The 23,144-nt window shown below is 31.6% G+C and overlaps 3 protein-coding genes across 4 annotated transcripts; all 3 read left to right on the plus strand.

Annotated features, from left to right (window-relative positions):
- Nucleotides 1–1,185: 1,185 nt before the first annotated feature.
- LOC106414736 (VQ motif-containing protein 18-like) lies at nucleotides 1,186–3,250 on the plus strand. The gene has a single exon (XM_048764843.1). The coding sequence runs from the start codon at nucleotides 1,957–1,959 to the stop codon at nucleotides 2,428–2,430; it is 474 nt and encodes a 157-aa protein (XP_048620800.1). The 5' UTR covers nucleotides 1,186–1,956; the 3' UTR covers nucleotides 2,431–3,250.
- A 4,850-nt stretch (nucleotides 3,251–8,100) lies between these two features.
- LOC106412149 lies at nucleotides 8,101–11,812 on the plus strand. 2 transcript variants are annotated; one of them, XM_013853043.3, is made up of 4 exons: nucleotides 8,101–8,597; nucleotides 8,714–9,140; nucleotides 9,237–9,738; nucleotides 10,690–11,812. In XM_013853043.3, exons 2-4 carry the CDS (start codon nucleotides 8,731–8,733, stop codon nucleotides 11,584–11,586), a joined length of 1,809 nt encoding a protein of 602 aa, XP_013708497.2. In that variant the 5' UTR covers nucleotides 8,101–8,597; nucleotides 8,714–8,730; the 3' UTR covers nucleotides 11,587–11,812. The 2 variants fall into 2 exon arrangements, with proteins under 2 accessions (XP_013708497.2, XP_048620802.1); XM_048764845.1 differs by having other exon boundaries at nucleotides 8,502–9,140.
- Nucleotides 11,813–19,960: 8,148 nt separating this feature from the next.
- LOC106412061 (beta-glucosidase 27) lies at nucleotides 19,961–23,051 on the plus strand. The gene is made up of 12 exons (XM_013852945.3): nucleotides 19,961–20,126; nucleotides 20,215–20,276; nucleotides 20,372–20,532; nucleotides 20,643–20,774; nucleotides 20,884–20,961; nucleotides 21,037–21,124; nucleotides 21,214–21,469; nucleotides 21,569–21,684; nucleotides 21,800–22,017; nucleotides 22,137–22,274; nucleotides 22,373–22,481; nucleotides 22,565–23,051. The coding sequence occupies exons 2-12, from the start codon at nucleotides 20,269–20,271 to the stop codon at nucleotides 22,878–22,880; spliced, it is 1,620 nt and encodes a 539-aa protein (XP_013708399.1). The 5' UTR covers nucleotides 19,961–20,126; nucleotides 20,215–20,268; the 3' UTR covers nucleotides 22,881–23,051.
- The last annotated feature ends 93 nt before the right edge of the window (nucleotides 23,052–23,144 follow it).

The following is a 23,144-nucleotide window of genomic DNA, read 5'->3' on the forward strand; positions in this document are numbered from 1 at the left end:
ATGAAGTATATGTCGTTCAGAAACAAAAAGATCGTTGCACCAAAAAAGAAGAGAAAGATGAAACGGTACAAGATAAGATGGTAGGATCATAGGTTTTTATGAAATCCATGTTTAACTTTGAGACATCTTAGCTAGTCGTGTAAATGGATTAGTTGTGCAGTGATCCAGCGTGAATGTGTTCTTAGACCATCTCCAATGTATTTTTTCTATTTTCTCCTCTAAAATAGAAGAATTCTATAATATAGATAGATTTGTCTGTATTTTTATATTTCTTCCTCTAAAAAAGAATATTCTTGATATATTCTTTTCTAATTTTACAAATAGTACTTTTTATTTGTGAAAGTTAAAAACCAACTCAATTTATTAGTTTAACATTCATAAAATTATGATATTATTTACACTGAATATTTTTATAGAAACTATTATGTAAATAAAAAGTATGATATATGTTTATATAAACATTACATTTTCACTAAAAAATATTTATTTTGGTTATAATTGTTAAAATAAAAAATTATTGGATCATTTTGTGAATAAAAAAATATGTCTCTATTATAGAGGAATGCTATTTTTTCCTCTAAATATAGAGGTGAAAATAGCAATCTCTATTTTAGAGGAAGATATAGAGTAGGATTGGAGTGATTTTACCTTTAAATGCTATTATAGAAGCAAATATAGAGATGTGTTGGAGATGCTCTTATAAACACATTTTACTGCTCTTTCAAATTAGATTATTGATTGAATCCGGCCATAACCGGTGAGTTAGTTGGCAACACCACAATTATATACATGGTACCAACTCTTAGTGTAGATACTATTTATTTGTTTTCTTGAGTCTACAATCCCGCATATAAATATTATACAAAGACTGAAATATGTCTTTATATCATACATCTACTTACATTAAAAGTCAAATCTCTATAAAATTTGTATAACTAAATTAACACGCATAATATAATGTCAAATAATGTTCTATTCTATGAATTAAATAAATTTTGACCTTTAACAGGTTGATACAACGTTCAAGTTGTGAATAAAAAAAAACTCGATAACGTTAATTTTACTAGTTTGGCTAATGAAATTGTGCGACCCCTCCGTATTATTACCAGCTGTTGTCTTTGTTTGAACTTCGAATAGTTAATGTCATGGAATAAATATTAAAATCTAAACAAAAATACTAGCACTTGCAAATCGTTGAAGCACATATCACGTGTGACGAGTGTCTGTCGTGTCTTAACAATTTAACATAGAAACAGCTTTGGCCGGTTTTATCTAATCCATGTCAAAGACAATAATGAAAGTCCACGTTATACATACATCACTATAAAAGAATATGATGTTTTTCACATTCCCTTGATAAAATTACTTATACTAATGCTTTGTAGATAGATATTTACAAGTAGAAGAAACCCTATTTTCAGAAGCCATGTAAGATTAATTATGCCGACAGTTAACAAACTTGAAAATAAAACAAAGTCAAATTCGCATCTCAGGGTAAAGTCGATAAGCTAAGTCAACCCACTTAATCATAAATAAAACATCGCTCACGCATCTATTTAAGTTTTTTTTTGGACGTTTATCTATTGATTTTTATTATGCCAGTTGGAAAATTCGTGTTAGCGTAAAAGAAACAAATCATTCTCTTGGAAAATTTACAGTTTATTTAAATCATTTTGTTATGTATGTGTAATGGAGTGCAAGTACATAGCTGTTTCGTCCTGTACTTCTGAGTATTTTCATATTCAGTTTGTAGTTAATAAATGTTTATAATATTAATCTTTTTGACCAACCAACAATAATATTGTATTTAATTGTATATTCTATCGTCATATCCACTACATTTTGTGTATTTATACAGGCGCAGATAATCCAAAACATTTGCATATTATATCTTTAAACAATACAAGAAACCTCAAATCCAATCCAAACAAAAACCAAATATCTTCGTTTGTCTGAATGGAGAGAAGTTCAATGAAAGCTGAGTACGATCTTGATCATCTTCCTCATCAAAGCTTTTATGGAGATTATTCAAAAACTTTGGTTCCCAAGAACAAGAACTCCCAGATCATTACCAAGACCAAGCCTAAGATCCGTATCATCCATATATTTGCGCCGGAGATTATCAACACTGACGTCAAGAACTTCCGTACACTCGTCCAAAGTCTGACCGGAAAACCGGAGATCACCAAAACCAGTCCTAAGAAAAAGACAAATATTCCTGCGCCACAGCCTCCACCTCAAGAATCCGGCCAAGAACATACGGCGGGGCTGGTCAACAGTATCATAGGGAGCCACATGGTGAAAGAAGAATGGGGATCAGGTTCGAACACAAACACTTACTTTGATTTAGATAGTTTGATTGATCTTGACGAAGACGACAACATATTCTCAAGTCGATGGTTTGATGTTCAAGTGCAAAAACTAAAGTGATCACACTTTGCCCTAATATTTAGGGTTTCTACTAAAATTGTGATTCCTATTGGTTATTGGGATGTAAGAAGACATGGTTGAGACATTGACCATCGTGACTCCCAAATTGAGACAACGATCATTGTACCGGCTGGTACGGGCTATATACATAATTTGTATATATATATTTTACAAATGTTTGGATTTTTTTGGGTGCCATTTGATATAACTTGGTAGACTGCCTTTGCCAAGAAAGAGTGTGTATTGAAGAGTTTAACTTAGTGGACTGATTTTGCCATGAGAAGTAAGTTTGAGTTTATGTAAAAACTCAGCTTAAAATTGGTGTAACACGTTGTACTCACACATGCGTGTATTTATTCTTTTTGATGTATTTGTGATTGACTTTTGTGTTGCACAAGTTTATATATATGAAAACGCGAGATGATTGCTGATGATGGAATTGTTTTGTTTCATCGTGAATGATAAATATATGATTATTGGAATCAAGTAAAATAAAAGTAACCAAGTGATCATGTTCTTTACCGGATAACTATAGTATTCTCTTTACACCAAAAAAAAAAAAACTATAGTATTCTCAGTTCTGGATGTCTGATATATTTGTTCCAATCTCAATCAATAACATTATCAGTTTATTTGTGGATGACATAACGAGAACTGTCGTAAAAATATATAAGATGACATGTAATGTTCTTGTAAATAATCATTAAAGCTACCTTCACTATTTTAATAGTTGGGTTACATCATTCAATGGTTATATTCTTTATAAATTATAATGGCAAAGTTTACTATTGGAGAAATAAGAATTTCAAACCGTCCATTCGACCTAAGTAATGCTGTGCTGGCTTCAAAGTTTTGTTTCTTTCGTGAAAAAAATATATTTTATTTGCTTGACATTTTTTACTTTCTTCGATAAAACAAGTCATTGATACCATAAGTATATACTTTTTTTTTAATTGTCAGCTACCATAAGTATATACTTTATGATCCCCTGTATACGAAGAAACATTTTTATTTAACGCGTTCAATGTGTTCGTCGCGTAGCAGTCAGTTTTACATGGATTTAAAAATGAATACGTTGATGTATCACGTATTACTCAAATTCTACATAAATGTGTTCACATTATATATTATTTTACGTTTTTCAATATAAACTCACATGCAGTATTCTACGGGTTATACAAATGTATTACATAAAAAGACAATTTGAAAAAAAATTCACTAATGTGTAGCCCTATTTTATTTTTACTTAATTTTTATTTTAAATTTTTTTTATTTTTCATGTGTTATTTTCAACAAATATATTTTAAGCTTAAAATGATATCTTTATATATTTATCAACCATTTTTATATATTTTTTACATACACATACATGTAGGTTGTGTGGGCACAAATCGAATATTCGGGGTTTTGGAGGTATTGTGATCCGATATGTTTCGTCTAAATAATCAATTATACAATTCGATTCGTAGCCATCCGGATATTTGGTGTCCCTGATATCCGAAAAAATTTAGATTTTTAACTGATATCTGATTCGATCCGTAAAAATAAATTAAAAATCTAAATAATATAAAATAATAAAATTTTACTACAAAAAAACTTATTTACTCTTTTGAATACTAATAACTAATTTAATAAATTTAGTAAATAAAAATATTGCAAGACTTATATAAAATATAATATTTATATAACTTATATATTTAATTCATTAAATATATGTATATATATGCATATAACGGATCAGATTGGATATCCGCTTTTAAAAATATTAGTATTTGTGATTTGCTTCGTTTTTATAGATATTGTATATTAGTATTTGCTTTGCTTCGTAAAGCTACATATATCCAGATTTTTCTGTTCGAATCACAAAAGAATAATAAATCGAATCAAAATTTACTTATATTTTTCTCAGCCGTATATACATGTGCACATTGACGTGATCACCTATATAAATAAATATTAACTACAAGTGTGGATTCTAATTCTCTTGGAATTTAGAATTTTTTTTTTAATATTTCCTTTCACCAAAAAACTAACCTTAAACCGAACCGATATCCAGATAAAACAGAACTAATGTCTATTATCTTAAGAAATAACAAAATTAATAATATTATTCTGCGCAAGTTGCAGATTATCACCTAGTACCCTAAGTATATACCAAACAGCTATTTTTATTAATGACCTTTATTTTACGCGTTAGAATAGTTGCAACTGCTTCGAATCTTGCGAGTCACAGAACTGGATGAGATATAGGTTGATTGTTTGTGGTTTTAGTTTTAGTTTTGTTTTTTGTTTTTTGTTTTTGTAAAAATCATTTTTCATCCAATCAAGTTTTTGTTTTTGTAAAAACTATTTAATTTGCCAATCAAGATATTTGTTATGGATTCCTAAAAATTTAGAGAAACTAGTTTTTCAAAATTTCAACCAATTTATGAAGAAAAGTCAAAACCCAAATTTTGTGGGCTTTTAATAAAAAAATAATTTTCTTTCTTTTCTATAGAAAGTACTGAATTTATGTATTGATAATTAAATAAATAATATTTCATACAGAGAAATTTTCCATACAATTTTTTTTTGATAAGATATCATTTAAAAAATAATGTAAAATAATTTATTTGTGTCTCATATCTGTAAATAAATTTTGATATTTATATATAATATTAATTAATTTTAAACCATTAGTTATGAATTTCTATAAATAAAATTATTGAATAACTGTAAGAATTATTAGACACACTAAACAATAACTAATATTTTATAAAAACAAAAAAATATTAATACAATATATTATATAGGTTTTGAAAAATAGTCATTCAAGTGTTAAAAATAAATATATCATATATAACAAAAATTAAAAATATTTTAAAATTTAAGTATTTTTTTTAATTTTGTATAATTCATAGATATTTTGTGGTTTATATTTTAGTATGATACTTAAAATTAAATTAATTTAAAATCAGGTTAATATATTTTTATTTTTAAATAAAAATCACTATATTTTGATAAATTTTAATGGAAACTTCTAAATATTTTATTGCTATTTTGTTTTATTATTTTATAATGATGTACTGATTATTTTTTTTCTTATTTTAAAATGATGTATTTATTATATAAGAAAAAATTCTAAGTAGTTTCAAACTTTTAAATTTTTGTGTAATTTTATATTTTTTTATTTATATTTTTCTATAATATATTTTTATAAAAAAATATAATAATTAAAATATGTTATTATATTTTTATTTTAAAATAATAATCACAATATTTTTAGAAATTTAATTGTAAAATCTAAATATTTATTGCTTTTTTGTTGTATTATTTTAAAGTAATGTATTAATTAATTTTTGAAAAATAAAAAAATACAGCAAAACCAAAAACCAAAATAAAAAACTAGGAACCAAAAACCAAAAAACAAAATCTAAAAACCAAAAAGTAAAACTAAAATCTACAGAAACAACCATCGAGTTAATCCCATAATGAACCAACCTGAACAGAATATAACCTCATTGGTTTGGCTCTTCATTTAGTTTATTGTTCCGGTTTAGTAGGAAGAATCCGAGTTTTGGGTTGGTTATGTTGTAGTACCTGATGAACACTCATCAAGGTTGCAAATAATTTCATTATCTCTCGATTCAATGCTGAACTGAACGTGAATACTTTCGGATCTGCGGTAACTAGTTTCCATGGTTACCTTCATTTAGTTTATTCGTTTTGTTTCAAACCCTATCGGATGAGTTTTGTTTGAGTAAAAATGGTGATCAGGTGTGAGTTTTGAAGAATGGTGTTTCTCCGAGGCGTATCGCCATCTCAATGCTTCGGTCTCAAGTCGTGAGTTAACATTATAACGTTTTAGATTCGTGTTAACTTTTTCTCTTTATGAGAATCAATTAATGATCGGATCTAGTATATAGGAGATGAAGCAATCTTCAGTTAGCAAATCCGTGAGATGGTTGTTCCGACTTGGTAACTTTTAGGTTTTTACGTACTCATGTTTCAGTTTGAGATGGGAAATTTTGGTTCTAGTGGTTGGAGATCTTTCTAAATATGAATGTTTCCATTTTCTATGAATGATTTTCGAGAACGTGTGCTAAAGAGAGTTCGCCTTGAAGCATCTACCTGATGACCCTCTTTTTCAGCTGGTAACTTTTTATTTGAATTTTCCATTATGCTCTTGCATTTGTAGTGATCACTGTCACTGGCTCACAAATCATTCATCAAAACTCTATAGGTGTCAAAGCTTTATGAAGTTGTGCCACCGAGCTAGGAAAGGTACTATATTTCCATTACCACTTCATCTGCTTCCAGCTTTCTCGTTCTCATTGGGTTTGTGAATCTTGAAACCGCTTTTATAGGTCAAAAACCCTTGGCGTAACGTTGATGCTCACAGCGGAGTGCTGCTGAACTATTATGGTCTAACCGAAGCAAGGTAGGTTTTTCACTATCTCATTTAAGTGTGACTAGGCTTGGGCTTTTTTTTTTTTTTTTTTTTTGTCACAGGGCTTGGACATTATATTAGCTAAATATAATGACATTTGTGTGCGTGTCAAATATAGATACTACACGGTTCTTTTTTGGCGTCTCAAGGGAGTCTTGGAATCTGCTCACAGGTGCTATAGATAAATCCACATTAAGTAGAGATCGTTAGATCCATCACAACATAAACTCGATCAAGCTTATCTTCTCATTTTATTTTGGTTTCAGTTGATATTGGACCGAGCTCTTTTGGTTTACCACTTAAGAGGCCGAAGAGTGTAAACATGGACTGGCTCGATAACTTCATGCGCTTGAGCTGCTGAGTTAACCCCTACCGTGTTGGTCAAGGTTCAGTCTCTTTCTCTGACCAAACCAGCCTTCCCTCCCGTTTGAGGATCTTTTAGCATATTTTAGAAAGATTATCCGTCATTATTCAGAGTTTTCTTATTGGTTCTTCAAACAATTGAATAAAACCGTATTTGCTACATGGTATCTTGTTCTTGGTGCATTCTAAAGTGCCAACAATTGAATAAACCGTATTTCTCGGATCCTATCTGAAGATTTAAGAATTCGATGGTGGATTTAAACTTTTGAGTTTGATTAGATCGTCGAAAGCTAGTTAGGTCATTGAAAAAAACATCCTAAACCCTAGATCACGGCAAAAACCTTTGAAACTTGACCAAAAAAAACCTAAACTCATGTAGTCTTAAGTCTTGAATAATGTATGTGTTTACCTTCTCTAATGACCTAGATCCTCCTTTGGATCGGCGGAGACATTCATTCCCTTTTATGATTTTTATGTCGACAAATATTTTTCCCATTTTGTTCTTTTAAAATCGGCAAAGATTTTCTTTTAAATCCTTTATCAACTTGAATGCATGTTTGAACGTGAGCAAAATCCATCTCTAACAAATACATTGTTATTATTATTATCCACAACTTTGGCAACCAAGCCAACCCAAGTGGCTCATACGTCAAGCGACTCAAGCCCCCAATCCATGCATTTGCGTTTATTGGTCTTGAGTCAAGGAGCAAACTACGGGTACAAGGTCGCACACTAAACATAATATGACTAGAGGAAGAGGAGTCGTTGAATCCTACTCTTTAACTTTTGTGCATCTGAGTGTGGATTATATCATATAGTGATGGGTTTAATTAAAAAAATTGAAATCATGTCATGAGACCCACCAAGCCCTGTCTGTAACTTTATGATACAATCGTTCGTGTGTCTACTAAATGCGTATATATTTAACCTATGTGTACCTTATATGTAATTTTTATTATCAAAAGTATTCATATCTTATAAAACAATCTTACTAGGTGGGCCAATCCCGGTTCAATCCATAAACTGGATCCGATTCGGTCCACTGAATGCCCAAGACATAGCTTGAAGCCCATCTTTCTTTGAAGTCGATAAATTACATGCCCAAACCACACACTTACCAACAAGGATGAAAACGAACATTCCATTTCCACTAAACCATGAGGGGTGTTCCAGTAAATATATCTACCTTCCTCCTCTCCTCCTTGAAGGCCTGAACCATCGACCCGACCCGACCTGTTCCATTATATATATACACGAATGGGTAAAGCAAAGGTGAAAAATCCTGTACGTAGGTTTTATATCATTTCAGATGAAGAGGAGAGAAATGGCTAATAGGAAGACCTAAAAAATAATAATTTTCATTTCGTATATAAAGGTTTCGAAATCTGAATTGGAAAAAAAAAAAAAAAGACAAAAGCAAATATTTTTATAAAAAGTTGAAAATTGAAAAAAATATCCCTAAAAACTGCGAGCGTGTTGTTTTTGGTTTAGGCTAGTGAACGGAGAAGATGACGAGGGAAGAAGACACCGCAGTAACATCAAACGGCATGAACGACGAATATGCTAATAATATTAACAGTTGCAGTGCTTCTGATAACAACCGTAACGGAGACGCTAACCAGATCAGTCAAGTATGGGGAACGTGGGAGGAGCTTCTGTTAACATGCGCCGCTAAACGTCACGGTTCTAAAGATTGGGACTCCGTCGCTAAGGAGGTCGCGTCACGGAGCTCTCTCAACGCCTCCGCTCATGATTGCAGGCTCAAGTACGAAGATCTCAAGCGTCGGTTCGACGACGACGAGGACGACGACGGGCGAGGAAATACCGATGATAGAGACGGCGAAATCGTCGAGCGGTTACGGAGTCTCCGCGTGGCGGAGCTCCGGCGTGAGGTTCAGCGACGCGACGAGTCGATATTGTAGGGAGAGTCTCTACTTCTCCGCCGATGGATCTGAGTTTTTTTATTTTTTGTTTTAGATCAATTTTGATTTTTTTTTTTTTGGTTTTTGATTAGGTCGCTTCAGTTAAAAGTTAAGAAGCTAGAGGAGGAGAACGATGGTGACGATAAACCAGATCTGGAAGCGGTTAGATCGCTCAACAACGAAACGGAGCCGGTTAGGCTAAACCGGGGAACGACGGAGTCTGACCACCGGTCGATGAACGAGTCTAACTCTACGGCCTCCGTCGATAAAATCGCCGATCATGAGCGATTAGACAATTCGAGAAATCCAGATCCCGCTCATAAAGCGGCGGAGGAGGAGGGAGAGGGAACGGTTAGTAGAAGATCGGGAATGAGTCATTCCGGCGAGTTAGGCGAGTCAGGAACGTCCACAGGGACTCGGAAGAGGACGAGGAGAGGACAGAAATACATGAGCGGCGAGGATAGCAGTATACGCGGAGGAAGCGGCGGCAATATTAAAACGGCGGGGAATAAATCGCAGCCGTTGGTTGAAATCATTAAGCTGATTCGTTCTCATCCACAAGGATCCGTGTTCGAATCCCGTCTTCGGAGCCAGGTAAGCAATTGCCTTGTTTTGCTCGATTTTCTTCTTTTTTACGTACATATCTTACCTTATTTTTCCCACGTTACGTTATCAAATTTTCTTCATGCTTTAAAAGAGTAAAAAAACAGTTTATCCTTTTAAGACTTACAGCATATTCTATTAATAAATTGAATTCTATTAATAGAATATTGTTTTCTTAAAATGAATATGATTTCATTCCAAAATAAAATGTCTCTATGTTATATTAGTCGGCTATATTCAAGCAATCAGGCCTAGATATAGTCAACCTATACTCTGTTTTTCTAAACTCCAACCTTAAAAATATGTTTTCTTTAAAAGCCTAAATAACGATCTCCTTGCCAAATAAATAGAGTTTATAAAGAATGATTTGTTAATATGGCCTTAAATTTAAAATCTTGTTTATATAGTTTATGTTATAATGGTAGATTTGTTGTATCCTTTTTCTTCTTCTTCCCCCTTAAGAAATTTCAAGGACAACCACCAATAAAATTATCCACACATTGTCCGATTTGGTTGGGACCACTCAGATAAATTTGATCAATAGAATACTTTATACAAATGAATATCTTTTCACATTTTTCCTTCATCAGTTTCAGTTTTACGAAAAAACCCTTTATTGTTTATTATCATTATTATTACTATTAAATGTATATAATTCTTCGTATGGTAGCAAATATATCATATGAATGTTATATTGAAATGATATTGACGAAGGGACTTTTTTTTCTTTCTTCTTTCACTCCTATATCATTTGGTCACATAACCTTCGACACATGGCAATTTCCCGTTGGAGCATGGCTTTAACGTGTGTCTTGAGGATATGGTCAACTTATTAACTTTATTGGGGTTTAGTTGGGCCGTTAGACTAAAAGCATTTAACACACTATATATGTAGACAGAAGCCCATTAGTTAAGATGTTCTTTTTGTATTTCATCTCGCAGGAGACGAAGAATTACAAGGGATTGATAAGGCAGCATTTGGACATTAAAACAATAGAGAAGAAGATGGAGAAAGGATCTTATGTTTCTTCAAGTCTCTCTTTTTACAGAGACCTCAAGCTTCTCTTCACAAACGCCATCGTTTTCTTTCCTACATCTTCCTCAGAATACATGGCTGCACAAGAGTTAAAAACCCTCGTCTCAACCGAAATGAAGAAAAGAAACGGAACATCGATTCACAGTGTCATCAAAACGGATGCGCTATCGTTGGTTTCTAGACAGAAACCGTCTGCTCCTCCTCTCGTTGCATGTGAGAAGAAGAGCTCTGCTTTGACAAAGACACTTCCTTCTTCAAGGCTAAAACAAAAGGATGAGAAGAAGACTCGAGAAGTTTCAGAGGAGAAGACTCTGACTACTGCTGCAAGAAGCTCGAGGAGAACGAGCAATGGTATAGAAGTTGTTGCCAAGAATACCAAAATGGGACGAGCCAAAAATAACAAGAAACAAAAAACAGATTCGTCGAGTGATGATGATGATGATGGTGACAAAGAAGAGACTCCAAAGACAGAGAAGAAGAGAGCAGTGGCAGCATCAGAGAAGAAGAAGAGTGTAGCTGAATTCTTGAAAAGAATAAAAACGAATTCTCCACAGAAAGTAAAAGAAACAACGAGTAAAGATCAGAAGAAGAGTGCTGGAAACGTAAAGAAACAGAACAGTAAAGCGAAACCGAGGGAGCTGAGGAGTAACAGTACGGGCAAAAAGAAGGTTGATGTAGAGAATAACAGTAACAAGAGTTCATCTAAACGAAAGCAATCAAAGAAAGAAGCAGAGGAAGTTACTGATGCAGGTAGGGAGTCAGGGAAAGACAATCAACAGCCAAAGAAACGAAACAGAAGATGAAATTGATGATTTATTGTGGTTAGGTATTGTACATTTGATATGCCATAATATTCATCAATCCTCATAACATCAGTGTTTATGAGGATTCATAGATCATGTCGGAATTCTTATAATTTGCAAGTTTAGTTTTTCTTTGACCAATGTTTTCCTTCAGGTAGTATATGGTTGTAGACATTATGCTATCAGTTTTCTTTATTAGTTTGACAAATACCATACTTTCGGAACATTTAAGATTTAAAATTGTCCATGGCAAAAGATTCAAGGCCCAAAACGTTAAATTTAATAATGGTTCTAGCTCATTTTCCAGTAAGGCTCTTATTTATTTTGGGTCTGCTCACATCTTTTATCAGAGAAAAAAATCTTATAATACTAAAAAAGAAATATGAAGCCTTTTGAGTTATGCTACGTCGGATCGGAAAATCAGTCAGTAGAAAGCTTCCAAATCGCCACATCATTGTTTTGTTACTCGAAAATCAATTCATGTGGGTTCAATATATAAATAAGCCATGGCCCGTTTTTAACCAGCCCAAACGTTTTTACAAACACTTTGCGCCTTAAGCCGTCTCCGACTCTTCATATTCACGATCATCGTTTCCGACTTTTGCGATCCAACGTTTATGTGGAGTTATCACCACCATCCAGTCACGCTCATTCAATTTTGTTGTTTATACCTATCTTAATAAAGATATTTTATCCTTTCATCTCCTTTTCTTTCTCCTCTGATATAAACCCTACATCAAAGCTTTCATCGAATAACGATCTACGACCTCCATACAACAAATTGCATTACAAAGTCGAAGGCCTTAGATCTTCAATGAAACTCTGATGTTGTGATATTATTTGTTTCGGTCCAATCCCATCTATGTGGATTAATCTGTCACCCAAGAAGATTCAATAACGCTTGGAAGTTCGTCTTGGATTGCTCTTCCTCCTCTGGTATGTATCTCCTGCAATCCAGTTTCTCTAAAAATGTTTGCTTTTAAAAAATGTTCTTTCTATGTGCAATAGATGACGAAGTTTTCATGTTTAGGTCATTTAGCTAACGATCACGTCACAGAGATCAATGATTGTATTTAGTTAATAGAACCTTTCTTACGTTATTAACAGATCCACTGATGGTTAACACTTTTAAAGGACAAGTGGAAGGTCTACGGCTGTTTACCTAAATGTCCCTCAGAGACACCTTCTAAAATTATGACGTGTTCATAAAAAGCCATCGAAAACAGATCTATTTGACAATCAAGCAAGAGAAAGCACGGTAAGAAATTTTCAACGGCCCACAAAAATTATTACCTGATCCTGCCACTTAAAGTCACTTCCAGTGAGTTTTTCAATGTCTGGACTTATAACATTATAGTGAGCGGGCTCACTCAAATGAAAAAATATATATATGTGTTTGAATTGTTTTGTTGTGTGTTTTATGAACTGGCCACGTGCTCATAGTTATACCTTTTTGTTAGTCTTTTCGTAATGATTTAAACAGCTTGAGAGGGGACAGCTTCTGAAGTCGGATCCATACTTGGGGTTAAGAAAAGCAAACATCACTTTCCCTACTGAATCATAATTTTCTGAGTCTCTCTTAGTTTTACAGTTACAGTATTAGGCTGTTGAGAATGATTAAAGCATTACAAGATCTTCACTTCTTCCTATATATGATAATATGTTGCGTTCTGTTTCATTAGAAGTACAATTCCGTAACCAAATTAATTCTGAAAGATTGTAAAAATAACAGATGTGTTTATGGCTTTTGATTATGCTCATTAAATAGCATTACAATTTTTTTTTAATTGTTACCTCATGTCTATTAACATACCATTAGATTTGTCCATAGTTTATTTATAGTGTTATACCAAATAAGTTTGCGTAAAGATCAATTTACGTTAGAGAATCACTACTCAATGCATTTTGAGAATGCTTAAATTTTAATAGAAAATTTCTGATTTGCTTCTAGCTATTCCAACTCTATCTTAAGTTGTTTAATAATTAACTTAAGAGTCTAGAATAATAATGGAAACCAGAGATTGATCCACGCGGATATTAATTTTTACATTTTTATATATTGATATTTATTTTCCATAAATAATATTATATATTTTAGAAGAGTCGTAATATAACTAATTGTACACAAAAGATCTCGACCGAATCGGGTAATATGGTTATTTTTGTTCCAAATATCCGAACCCGTTTCAAATACATTTGTTATCTAGATATTTTTAGGTTCATATACACGAGAACCAAACTCATCCAGACCCAAAAGACTCAACTCAAAATCCACACATAAATTTATAATATTCAGGGAGCCTAATTTAAAAAAAAAAGTGATATAAAAAAAAAACAACATGTACCTAAATGGATCCAATATTCATGCCTAACTTATTTTATAAAATAATAAAAAGACTCTTACTATGTGTTTGGCTAAATTAAGTAAGATAGACATAATTTTTTATTTAGTAAAATAATTATATGGAGTGAAAAATTAAGTGAAAATAAATGTACTAGATTTTTATTATTTTGATTTAAGTTATTATTTTATATACAAAACAATACAAAACATGTTTTTGAATTATGTTTTTGGCTACGTAATTTTCCATCGATTGAAACTAAAATAATTTTTTTTAGTAAAACAAACTAAATTGAACGTTTAACCATATGCAAAACTCAGTTATTTTCATTTTTTATTTTATAATTGGCGCAAAGGTAATGTTGATTAACTAATAAATAAAAAAACTGCACTATTATTATTATGGTAATATAATTAATGATGTGATGTATTGTTAAGGTAATATAATTAATGAAATTGTTAAACTGAGTGAAATATGGAAATACAATTAATGTAATTATATTAATGAAATTACTAAAATGACACTATACTTCTTTTTTCAAACAATTTTCGTTTATACTGTTACTCATGTTTCCAAACAATTTTCATTTATACTACTATGCATGTTTCCAAACAATTTTCATTTATACTGTTATCCATGTTTCCAAACATGACCAAAAAATACTTTCGTTTTAATAATATAGATATGTTTCTACGCTAAATATTGAAATCTCCTACGAAATTCACATTTTTATAATACTATAAAAAATTATTTATAAAATAATAAATATCAAAATATATTATTGAAAAAAGATTATAGCTTCAAAATTTAAATATTTATTGAATCATCCGTATTGGTCATAAAATTTGCAGATTTATTTATATATTCAAAAGGATCACACATTTATGAAAATATTTATGTATATGAAATTAAGATTATTAACCTATTCTTTAAATAATAATTTTAAATTAAATCAGATGATGTATAAAAATATATGATATACAAAAATAATAAAAATATTAAAACTTTTATAAATATAGAGTATTTGAACTCTTAATACAGTTTAAACATGATTCCCAAAAGATTAATAGAAACTGTAACTATGTTTACATATAAATTATATAAAAAATATAAATTAATGATATTCTAAACAAAAAATATTATCTTTCAAAACCTTTCACTCTAATTTTCCAAATATTATATCAAAACAAGTAAATGATATAATATAACACAAAATAAAATTCGTTTATATTAAACCTTGAGGTTTAATTTATACTTCCTCCATTTCAAAAACTTACAGTAAAAAACTCTATAAATTAATAATGTTAGGGTTCTCATATTTTATTAATTTACCAAAAATTCCTTTTTAGAGTTATATATTTTAATGTATGTTACTATGTTTAATGTAAATATATGAAGAACATATGATTTCACGGTATATGTATTGATTAAATTTTATAGATACAAATTATATATTGTTCTTATTCGATTATATAGGATATACAATAAATGTAAATGGATTTTAGGTGTAAAATGAAAATAACATCAAAATATTTAGAAATATTAATAAAACTAAATATAAACTTTACTGTGAATAGAAAACAAAATATACAATATATTGATTATTAAATTGTGTCATATTTTATATTAGCTCAACTCAGAAGTTTTTTAAATTTATAGTGGTTATTAATTTTCCAAGTATTAATTTATGTTGTTGGGGTTTCACACATATTAAAAGCATTTTAAATTTTGATTATAATTTTATTATTTTAAAGTTTTCTATTTCCACAAATTTTAGCCACTCAAGTTCAATAAACACAAATGATTTCTTTTAAATTCACAGTTTACTACTATTACCTTATAAATACACTATTGACAACGTAAAAAGGCATTTGAAACATTTTTTTTGTAAATTTATATTTTATTAATACAGATATATTTATCATTAAAATTATAAACGAACAAACCGCGCGTAGCGTAGTAAAACTTCTAGTATAATTAAATGCATAATGTTCTAGCTTTGGATTTTACCAGTGCTTTGTAGGTATTCGCACAAGATAGAGAAACACTTAAAACTAGTCCAACCATTTCACTGGAATATATAACTTTCAGTTATTTTTTTTGTTTTATAAGAATGTCTTTGGCTTTCTAATGTAAAATTTCGAAAGAAATCAAGTTTTATTGATTAGAGAAAACAATTTATTTAGTGTATTACTAAGTAGATTTTTTTTTTTTGATAATCCTGATAATCCGGACACCCCGGAGGGAACCCGATTAGCGTTTATGTACACTTCTGCAGAAGGTATCTTGAAAGACCGTTTTTTTCACCTCATTTTAATCGACGGTAGCTAGCGGGATTCGAATCCGGGTCCGTATTGGAGCCAAAGTTCTCTCAAGACCACTGGGCCGTACTCGCTTGGTTAAGTAGGATTTTTATTGGTGTCTAGTCTCTATGAAAACTATACAATGACACTTTTCAGTTTCGTAAATCAATTAAATACAATATAATAGCCATATTTATCAAATTTGCAAAAAGATCGAGAAAACCCCTTGCCACAACAACAAAAGTATTATGAAACGAAGAAAATTCCAAATGCCAAGTTGGATTCCACTACTAATAATGCGTCTAAAAAGGTTGCATGCCAGTTACAAAAAAAAAAAAAAAAGGTTGCATGCCAAATGTTTATGCATATACAAACCCAAATTATTGTTATTGTTATTACTAGGTAAAGTTCAAAACATTGTGGTAGGAACTTCACGAAATATCCCAATTTTTTGGACATGCTTACGAAATATCCCAATTTATATGCGGTTTCTACGAAATAAGAGAGTTTGAGATGGTTGGCAGTGTTGAAAGTTGTTCCACGGACCTGGCACCACTTTCCTTGACTGTTTTGAGCTTACTATTCAACTTAATAATAAATGCTTCATCTAATTTATGTCGGCTTCATACACCCAGCTTGTGCAATCTACAACAATGCATGCAATCTATAATGCACAAATACTTGTACATGGAATATCTAATGTGATCACCAAGATGACGTTGCCACTTGTACTGGAAATTAATTGAAAAGCGTTATAGATTGTATACAGTACAATAGTATACGCTTTTTGTGAAATTTAAATAGTATACGTTTTTATACGACCGTTAATTCTACCTACCATGCATGCTTAAGCAATGAGCTAATGAGAACAACAAATGAGTTGTTTTGTTTTCTAAATTATGATATATTTACGTATATAGAATCATAATAACTTTTTCATCTAACTGTTCTAAAATGTTATAATTTTGTTTGTTCAGAAAAATTGCAGGTCCCTTATTTGTCCGGCAAAAATCACATGGCCGTATCCCTTATGAAAAGAAAAGTTAGATGGCCTTCACGTTAATTGGTTGATTAAGTCTAGTATAGATTGTGTAATCATCATCTAGTTACGTGCGTACGAACGTCCTACCCTGACGATCACATGTTGATATAGACTATATGTTCAGAATTATTGACTAGTCTATTTTTCAACGTTTTATAATCTAGTCTCAAGTTATTTTTGGAGGTAAGTTTGTAATTTTGTATAAGAAAAAAAAGGGAACGGAGAAATTTGAAACGGAAGAGTGCATACTTTTAAGCACAAAAAAAAAGGGTGCATACTTTTCCAGCCTCGTTACCAATGTGAAATTATGACACGTGATGAAAAGTCGCTACTTTTTTTTTTTTTTTGTCGACAAGTCGCTACTTATATTAGTAGTATAATTTATTGGAGGGATGGTATAAGATTCAGCCCAATTAATTACTAAGTCATTATATTGACTTAAAAAGTGAAGAGTTTTTTTAAACCATATAAAGTCCAAGTCTTTGCTCAACTTTTTGACAAAAACTATCTATAGACTCAGGTTAACATAAATAATTTTCTTAACGCAAGTCTTGTGAAAAAGCCAGTTTCCATTTCCTTGTTATTTTAAGCAATTGGATCTGGGGGCATACACACGTTCACATGCGCGATACACTGTTACATCTACTCGTTGCTATATATAAATATAATGGCAGCTCGTGTTTGTATTTAACCCAAAAAGAGAGATCACGTTTTAACTATTGATCCCAAATTAATACAACAGAGTATACGGGTCGACTCTGGATTGTCCTAGATTGCCATGGGAATGCTACAATGTGGGGTTCAGCGTATTTGGAGAAGTTAAAGCCTGATTATCAGCAATGCGAAATGTATGGATAGCGGGTTTTACTAATGTTTTATTTGAAAAGGATTTCAGAGGGTTTAGTCCAAGCCATCAATGGCAAGAGATCAGATATTTCAATCCATAACCTGATACAAGATTTGAATTGCCGGAGTGAAAGACTTCCGTCGTCGCAATTTCGGTTTTGTTAAACGCCAAGTCAATCAAGCTGCTCACCTGTTGGCTCGGACAGGACCTCAAAATAATATTTTCCAAAATTGTAAATTTCACCCTCTTGGTTGGTTAATCAATACTTTGTATTCAGACATCTTATTATCATTCTAATAAAATTAAATTTGCCGTAAAAAAAAAAAGAAGAATGCAACAGAGTATACGTACTGACACGTACATATGTTACAAAAAATGTGAATTGGCATAACAATGGTGGAAAGTAGCAAAGTTATTCAAATGCTCCCTCTGTTATGGAAAATATACATGTTTTATAAAAATATTTATTTCAAATATACATTTTAATGTATTTTATGTGTAATAATGGTAAATTACAAAAAAAAAAATTGTGTTTATTGAATTTATATTGGCTGAAGTTATGAGAATAGTTAATAACAAAAAATAATGCATCTACATTTAAAATATAATATGTTTTTAATATGTGTGAAAACTTAAAATATTTTTTTTTGTTCGAAAAGGAACGAGGGTATACTGTAGTAGTATTATTTATCACCATTATGTTACTTGCCTAGCTTAATTCCAAATGTATTTTATGAGGATTACTTAGTGTCTGGGATCCCAAGGCATCTGGGTTCGAGTCCTCTGGGATTCCGGAGACCGCCCGTGACAAAAAAAAAAAAACTTAGTGTCTGTTTCTCATTAATGAAAGTATCTTAGATGTCTAGAAAGAAAAAGAAAACCAAACAAAAGATTAAATGTTAATGAGATTCTTATTTTATTTTGTATTTAAAAACAACAATTTTGTTATGAAGGAATTGTACGTTTGTATGTTGTAACTTGCTATAAAAAGTGATAATGAAACGGAAATTGTCATTTCAATTATCACGAAACGGATAACAACAAATAAAATTATTAGCTGTATTACTTCGGATATTTGTTAATAATTTGTTCGTAAATGAGAAAAATATTTACATGAGCAGTTTAATAATAAAAGTCATAAAATTTAACCTACATTTTATTTGGTTAAAATTCAAAATATTAGAAAATCCAACTAGATCATACTTAAAAATATTTTTCAATGAACGATATATTTTATTATCACGTATTTTAAACACAATGGACCAACCACATATCAAACTAGCTAGTCCATTTTAAATCTGATTTTAGTTGTGTAATTATTTTGAAAATGAAAAGGATGAAAATGAGAAGGAGCAAAACTCAAACGGAGAAGGAAAAAATGAAATTTGAATGAATCATTCATCAATTATTAATACTTTAATACCAAAAAATCAAAAGAATCAAAATATAGGTATTAGATTGTCGAATATGGAATGGCAACTGCATCTCTGATATTTAATAAAATTTTGTCAAAATTTGGAAATTAAAACCAGTCATATACAAGGAAACTCTAGCAAAGGAATCTCCCCGGCAATGTATTAATTAATGTCTCTGTTCATATTTTAGAAGAAGTCAATATAGGAGTAATCTAGTTGGTTCAATATGGCACGGCGCAAGACCGCAAGCGAATAGCGACCATTATTATTTTATTTCATTTTTTTCTTCTTATAAGCTGGAGTAGATTATTTGACCCAAAGAAATAAATGATGCACAGTGGCAACTAGTTTGACTAAACTATGAATTTTCTACGTTCCTGCGCATACATTAGCAAATTTCTTTGCCTATATATACCTCAACATATCTCATCACTTCTCTCACAACTCAACAATCTCTACATTCTTTTGAAAAAAAAAAGATTCATTCATTTATTTATTTCGCAAGAACAAAACAAATCATTTCATTCTTTCATATTAGACAAATAACCCAGCTCCATTCGATTTAAAAGAACTCAAAGGATCTTCCAATCGGTATACTATTCTCCTATTATATATCAAAGTTATGTAAACGATTTTTTCATATCTTTTAACTCATAATCTTATGTATATTTCTGTGCAGATTTAAAAGGTTTCTCCCCAAAAGACTAAACAGATTATAAATCTTTTATAAACAATGACGCAGTAAGTGATCAAACTTCAACACGACCATGAGGCTCTGCAAATAAGTTTATCTTTGAAAAAACCATTTTCTAATTTTTCTTACATAATATTTATAGAAAGAGGAACACTTTCTCGAAGAAAAACTCGTTCGGCCGTTCTGACTTTCCGGAGGGTTTCCTCTTTGGGACAGCCTCATCCGCTTACCAATATGAAGGAGCCATAAACGAAGCTCCTCGTGGAGAGAGTGTTTGGGACACATTTGTCCGCAAATATCCAGGTTTGTATACAAAACCAATTTTATTTTATTTTTTCTTATATAGGTTTATATATCTTGATAGTACTTTATTATGATATCGTGAAACTAACATAAAAATGAAACTTGTGCAGAGAGAAATTGCTATTCTAACGCGGACAAAGCAGTCGAGTTCTATAGCCATTACAAGGAAGACATCCAGAGAATGAAAGATATTAACATGGATGCTTTCAGATTCTCTATCTCTTGGCCTCGTATTTTGCCTCGTAAATTCTTAACTCATATATATATAAACATATTTCTTCTTACTGAACATATTAACGAGTGAGTTTTCAAACAATTCAATAGAGATCTAATCCTTGTTTTTTTAAATAGTTGGAAAGAAAAGCAAGGGAGTGAACCAAGAAGGAATCAATTTCTATAACGATCTCATCGATGAACTCCTAGCTAACGGTATTTAACTATTCTCTCATAAATTTAATATTCTAGATTGAAATATTATAACGTGATTATAATATGTATGAACAGGAATCACACCTCTCGCTACATTATTTCATTGGGATACTCCTCAAGCTCTTGAAGATGAATACAATGGATTCCTAAGCGAACAAGCTGTGTAAGTGATTAAAACTGAATGTACATTACTTTCAAATTATATTTTTCAAATCAATGTTTCTAATATGCATAAAAACAACCATCTTGCAGTGATGATTTCAAAGATTTTGCGGCCTTATGCTTCGAAGAATTTGGCGACCGTGTGAAGTTGTGGGTTACACTAAACGAGCCATGGGTCTATAGCATTGGTGGCTATGATACAGGAAGAAAAGCACCTGGACGTGCCTCCAAGTACATGAATGAGGCAGCTGTGGCTGGACAATCTGGCCTCGAGGTTTATACTGTTAGTCACAATCTACTTCTGGCTCACGCAGAAGCCGTTGAAGTCTTCAGAAACAACCCCAAAGTAAGGATCCAATACATTTGATTTCTTTCATAAAGCACTTTTAAGTCTTCGTTGAAACATATTTACTGAAAATATATATTGCTTTTGTTTGAACCCCAGTGTAAAGATGGCAAGATTGGTATTGCGCATTGTCCCGTGTGGTTTGAGCCTTATGACTCGAACTGCCCTGATGACAAAGAAGCATGTGAACGAGCCATGGAATTCATGTTCGGATGGTTAGTGTTTTTTTCTTCAAATAACACACACACGTTCTTGACATGAGAATATATACACCATACGTTCTTTGTTAATTTTCTAATAATATTTTTGGGATTTTTCTTTAATAAACAGGCATATGGATCCAACTGTGTACGGAGATTACCCAGAAGTGATGAAAAAATCCATCGGAAAAAGATTACCCTCATTTACCACATCACAATCCAAGAAGCTAAGGGGATCTTTTGACTTCGTTGGGGTGAATTATTATAGTGCTTTCTACGTTAAAAGTATTCCTGAAGTAGACCATAATACTCCAAATTGGAGATCAGATGCACGCATCGAATGGAGAAGTAAGTATACTTTTTTATCATATTATATAGGGCTTTATTCAATTCTTGGCTCACAAGCAACTTAGGGTTTACTAGTTTCTCAAGGCTTTGTCTCACAAGTTTTATTTCTATTGGAACAGAACAAAACAAAGCAGGACAGACGTTGGGAGTAAGAGGTGGTTCAGAATGGGACTTTCTATACCCACAAGGGCTTCGAAAGTTTCTAAATTATGCTAAAAATAAATACGAAAGCCCTAAGTTCATGATCACTGAAAACGGTAATAACTTTATACTAAGCTACCAAGATTGTTTTACTCATTTATTTCGTGAAATATGGTTTACTAACTCTCTCTCTTTCCTTGTTAAAATTGTTCAGGACACTGTGATATGGATTATGAGAAAAAACCAAAGCTATCTAACTTGATGGATCTCCAAAGGACAGAGTACCACAAGAAACATCTCCAAAGCATACAACAAGCCATCCAGTAAGTGTTCATTTGACATTCAAGAAACTGTATTGTAACCCTATACTTAGCTTCTTACTGATGATTAATGTTTTGTTGTTTAGGGAGGATGGAGTTGAAGTTGAAGGATACTTTGCCTGGTCCTTACTAGACAACTGTGAATGGAACGCTGGTTATGGAGTCCGATATGGCCTCTTCTACGTCGATTACAACAACGGGCTAAAACGTTTTCCGAAAATGTCTGCGATGTGGTTCAAAGAGTTCTTGAAGAGAGAAGAAGAGATTGAAGAATCTGAGAAAGAAGAGTACTTGTTGAAGTCTGCAATGAAGAAGAAGAGATTCTTGCTAGCAACTGGTGCGGCCTCATGTTTCATTCCTAAGATGTCTGAATCATCTAAGGCTCTGGAACTATTTTTCTAGATTTATTTTAAATTTGTTGTGTCAAAAGCTTTGAAGCAAAGCAAGGTAGATTTTCAACAAAGAGGGCTAGGAGTTATTTGCGGCTATAAAGTTCGTTACTTTTGAAGTCTTCTTGGGTTACTATCATTTTGTGATTCAAATCAATTGAAATAATATAAAGGTTTAACCAAATAGTGCTTACCATGGCAAACGACGAAACATATATACGTATCTTTTTCTTTTCCGGCGAAAAATGTGTATCTTCGCTTAGCAAAAAAGAAAGAA

The sequence above is a fragment of the Brassica napus genome, chromosome C8 (genome assembly GCF_020379485.1).
Source record: "Brassica napus cultivar Da-Ae chromosome C8, Da-Ae, whole genome shotgun sequence".
Lineage (NCBI taxonomy): Eukaryota > Viridiplantae > Streptophyta > Magnoliopsida > Brassicales > Brassicaceae > Brassica > Brassica napus.

Excerpts from the sequence above, each read along its gene's own strand:
- LOC106414736 (XM_048764843.1), top strand. The coding sequence starts at position 1,957 with ATGGAGAGAAGTTCAATGAAAGCTGAGTACGATCTTGATCATCTTCCT.
- LOC106412149 (XM_013853043.3), top strand. The coding sequence starts at position 8,731 with ATGACGAGGGAAGAAGACACCGCAGTAACATCAAACGGCATGAACGAC. Across the intron at positions 9,141-9,236 it reads CGACGCGACGAGTCGATATT|GTCGCTTCAGTTAAAAGTTA; the intron begins GTAGGGAGAGTC and ends GTTTTTGATTAG. Across the intron at positions 9,739-10,689 it reads AATCCCGTCTTCGGAGCCAG|GAGACGAAGAATTACAAGGG; the intron begins GTAAGCAATTGC and ends TTCATCTCGCAG.
- LOC106412061 (XM_013852945.3), top strand. Across the intron at positions 20,533-20,642 it reads ATTTGTCCGCAAATATCCAG|AGAGAAATTGCTATTCTAAC; the intron begins GTTTGTATACAA and ends AAACTTGTGCAG. Across the intron at positions 22,018-22,136 it reads TGCACGCATCGAATGGAGAA|AACAAAACAAAGCAGGACAG; the intron begins GTAAGTATACTT and ends CTATTGGAACAG.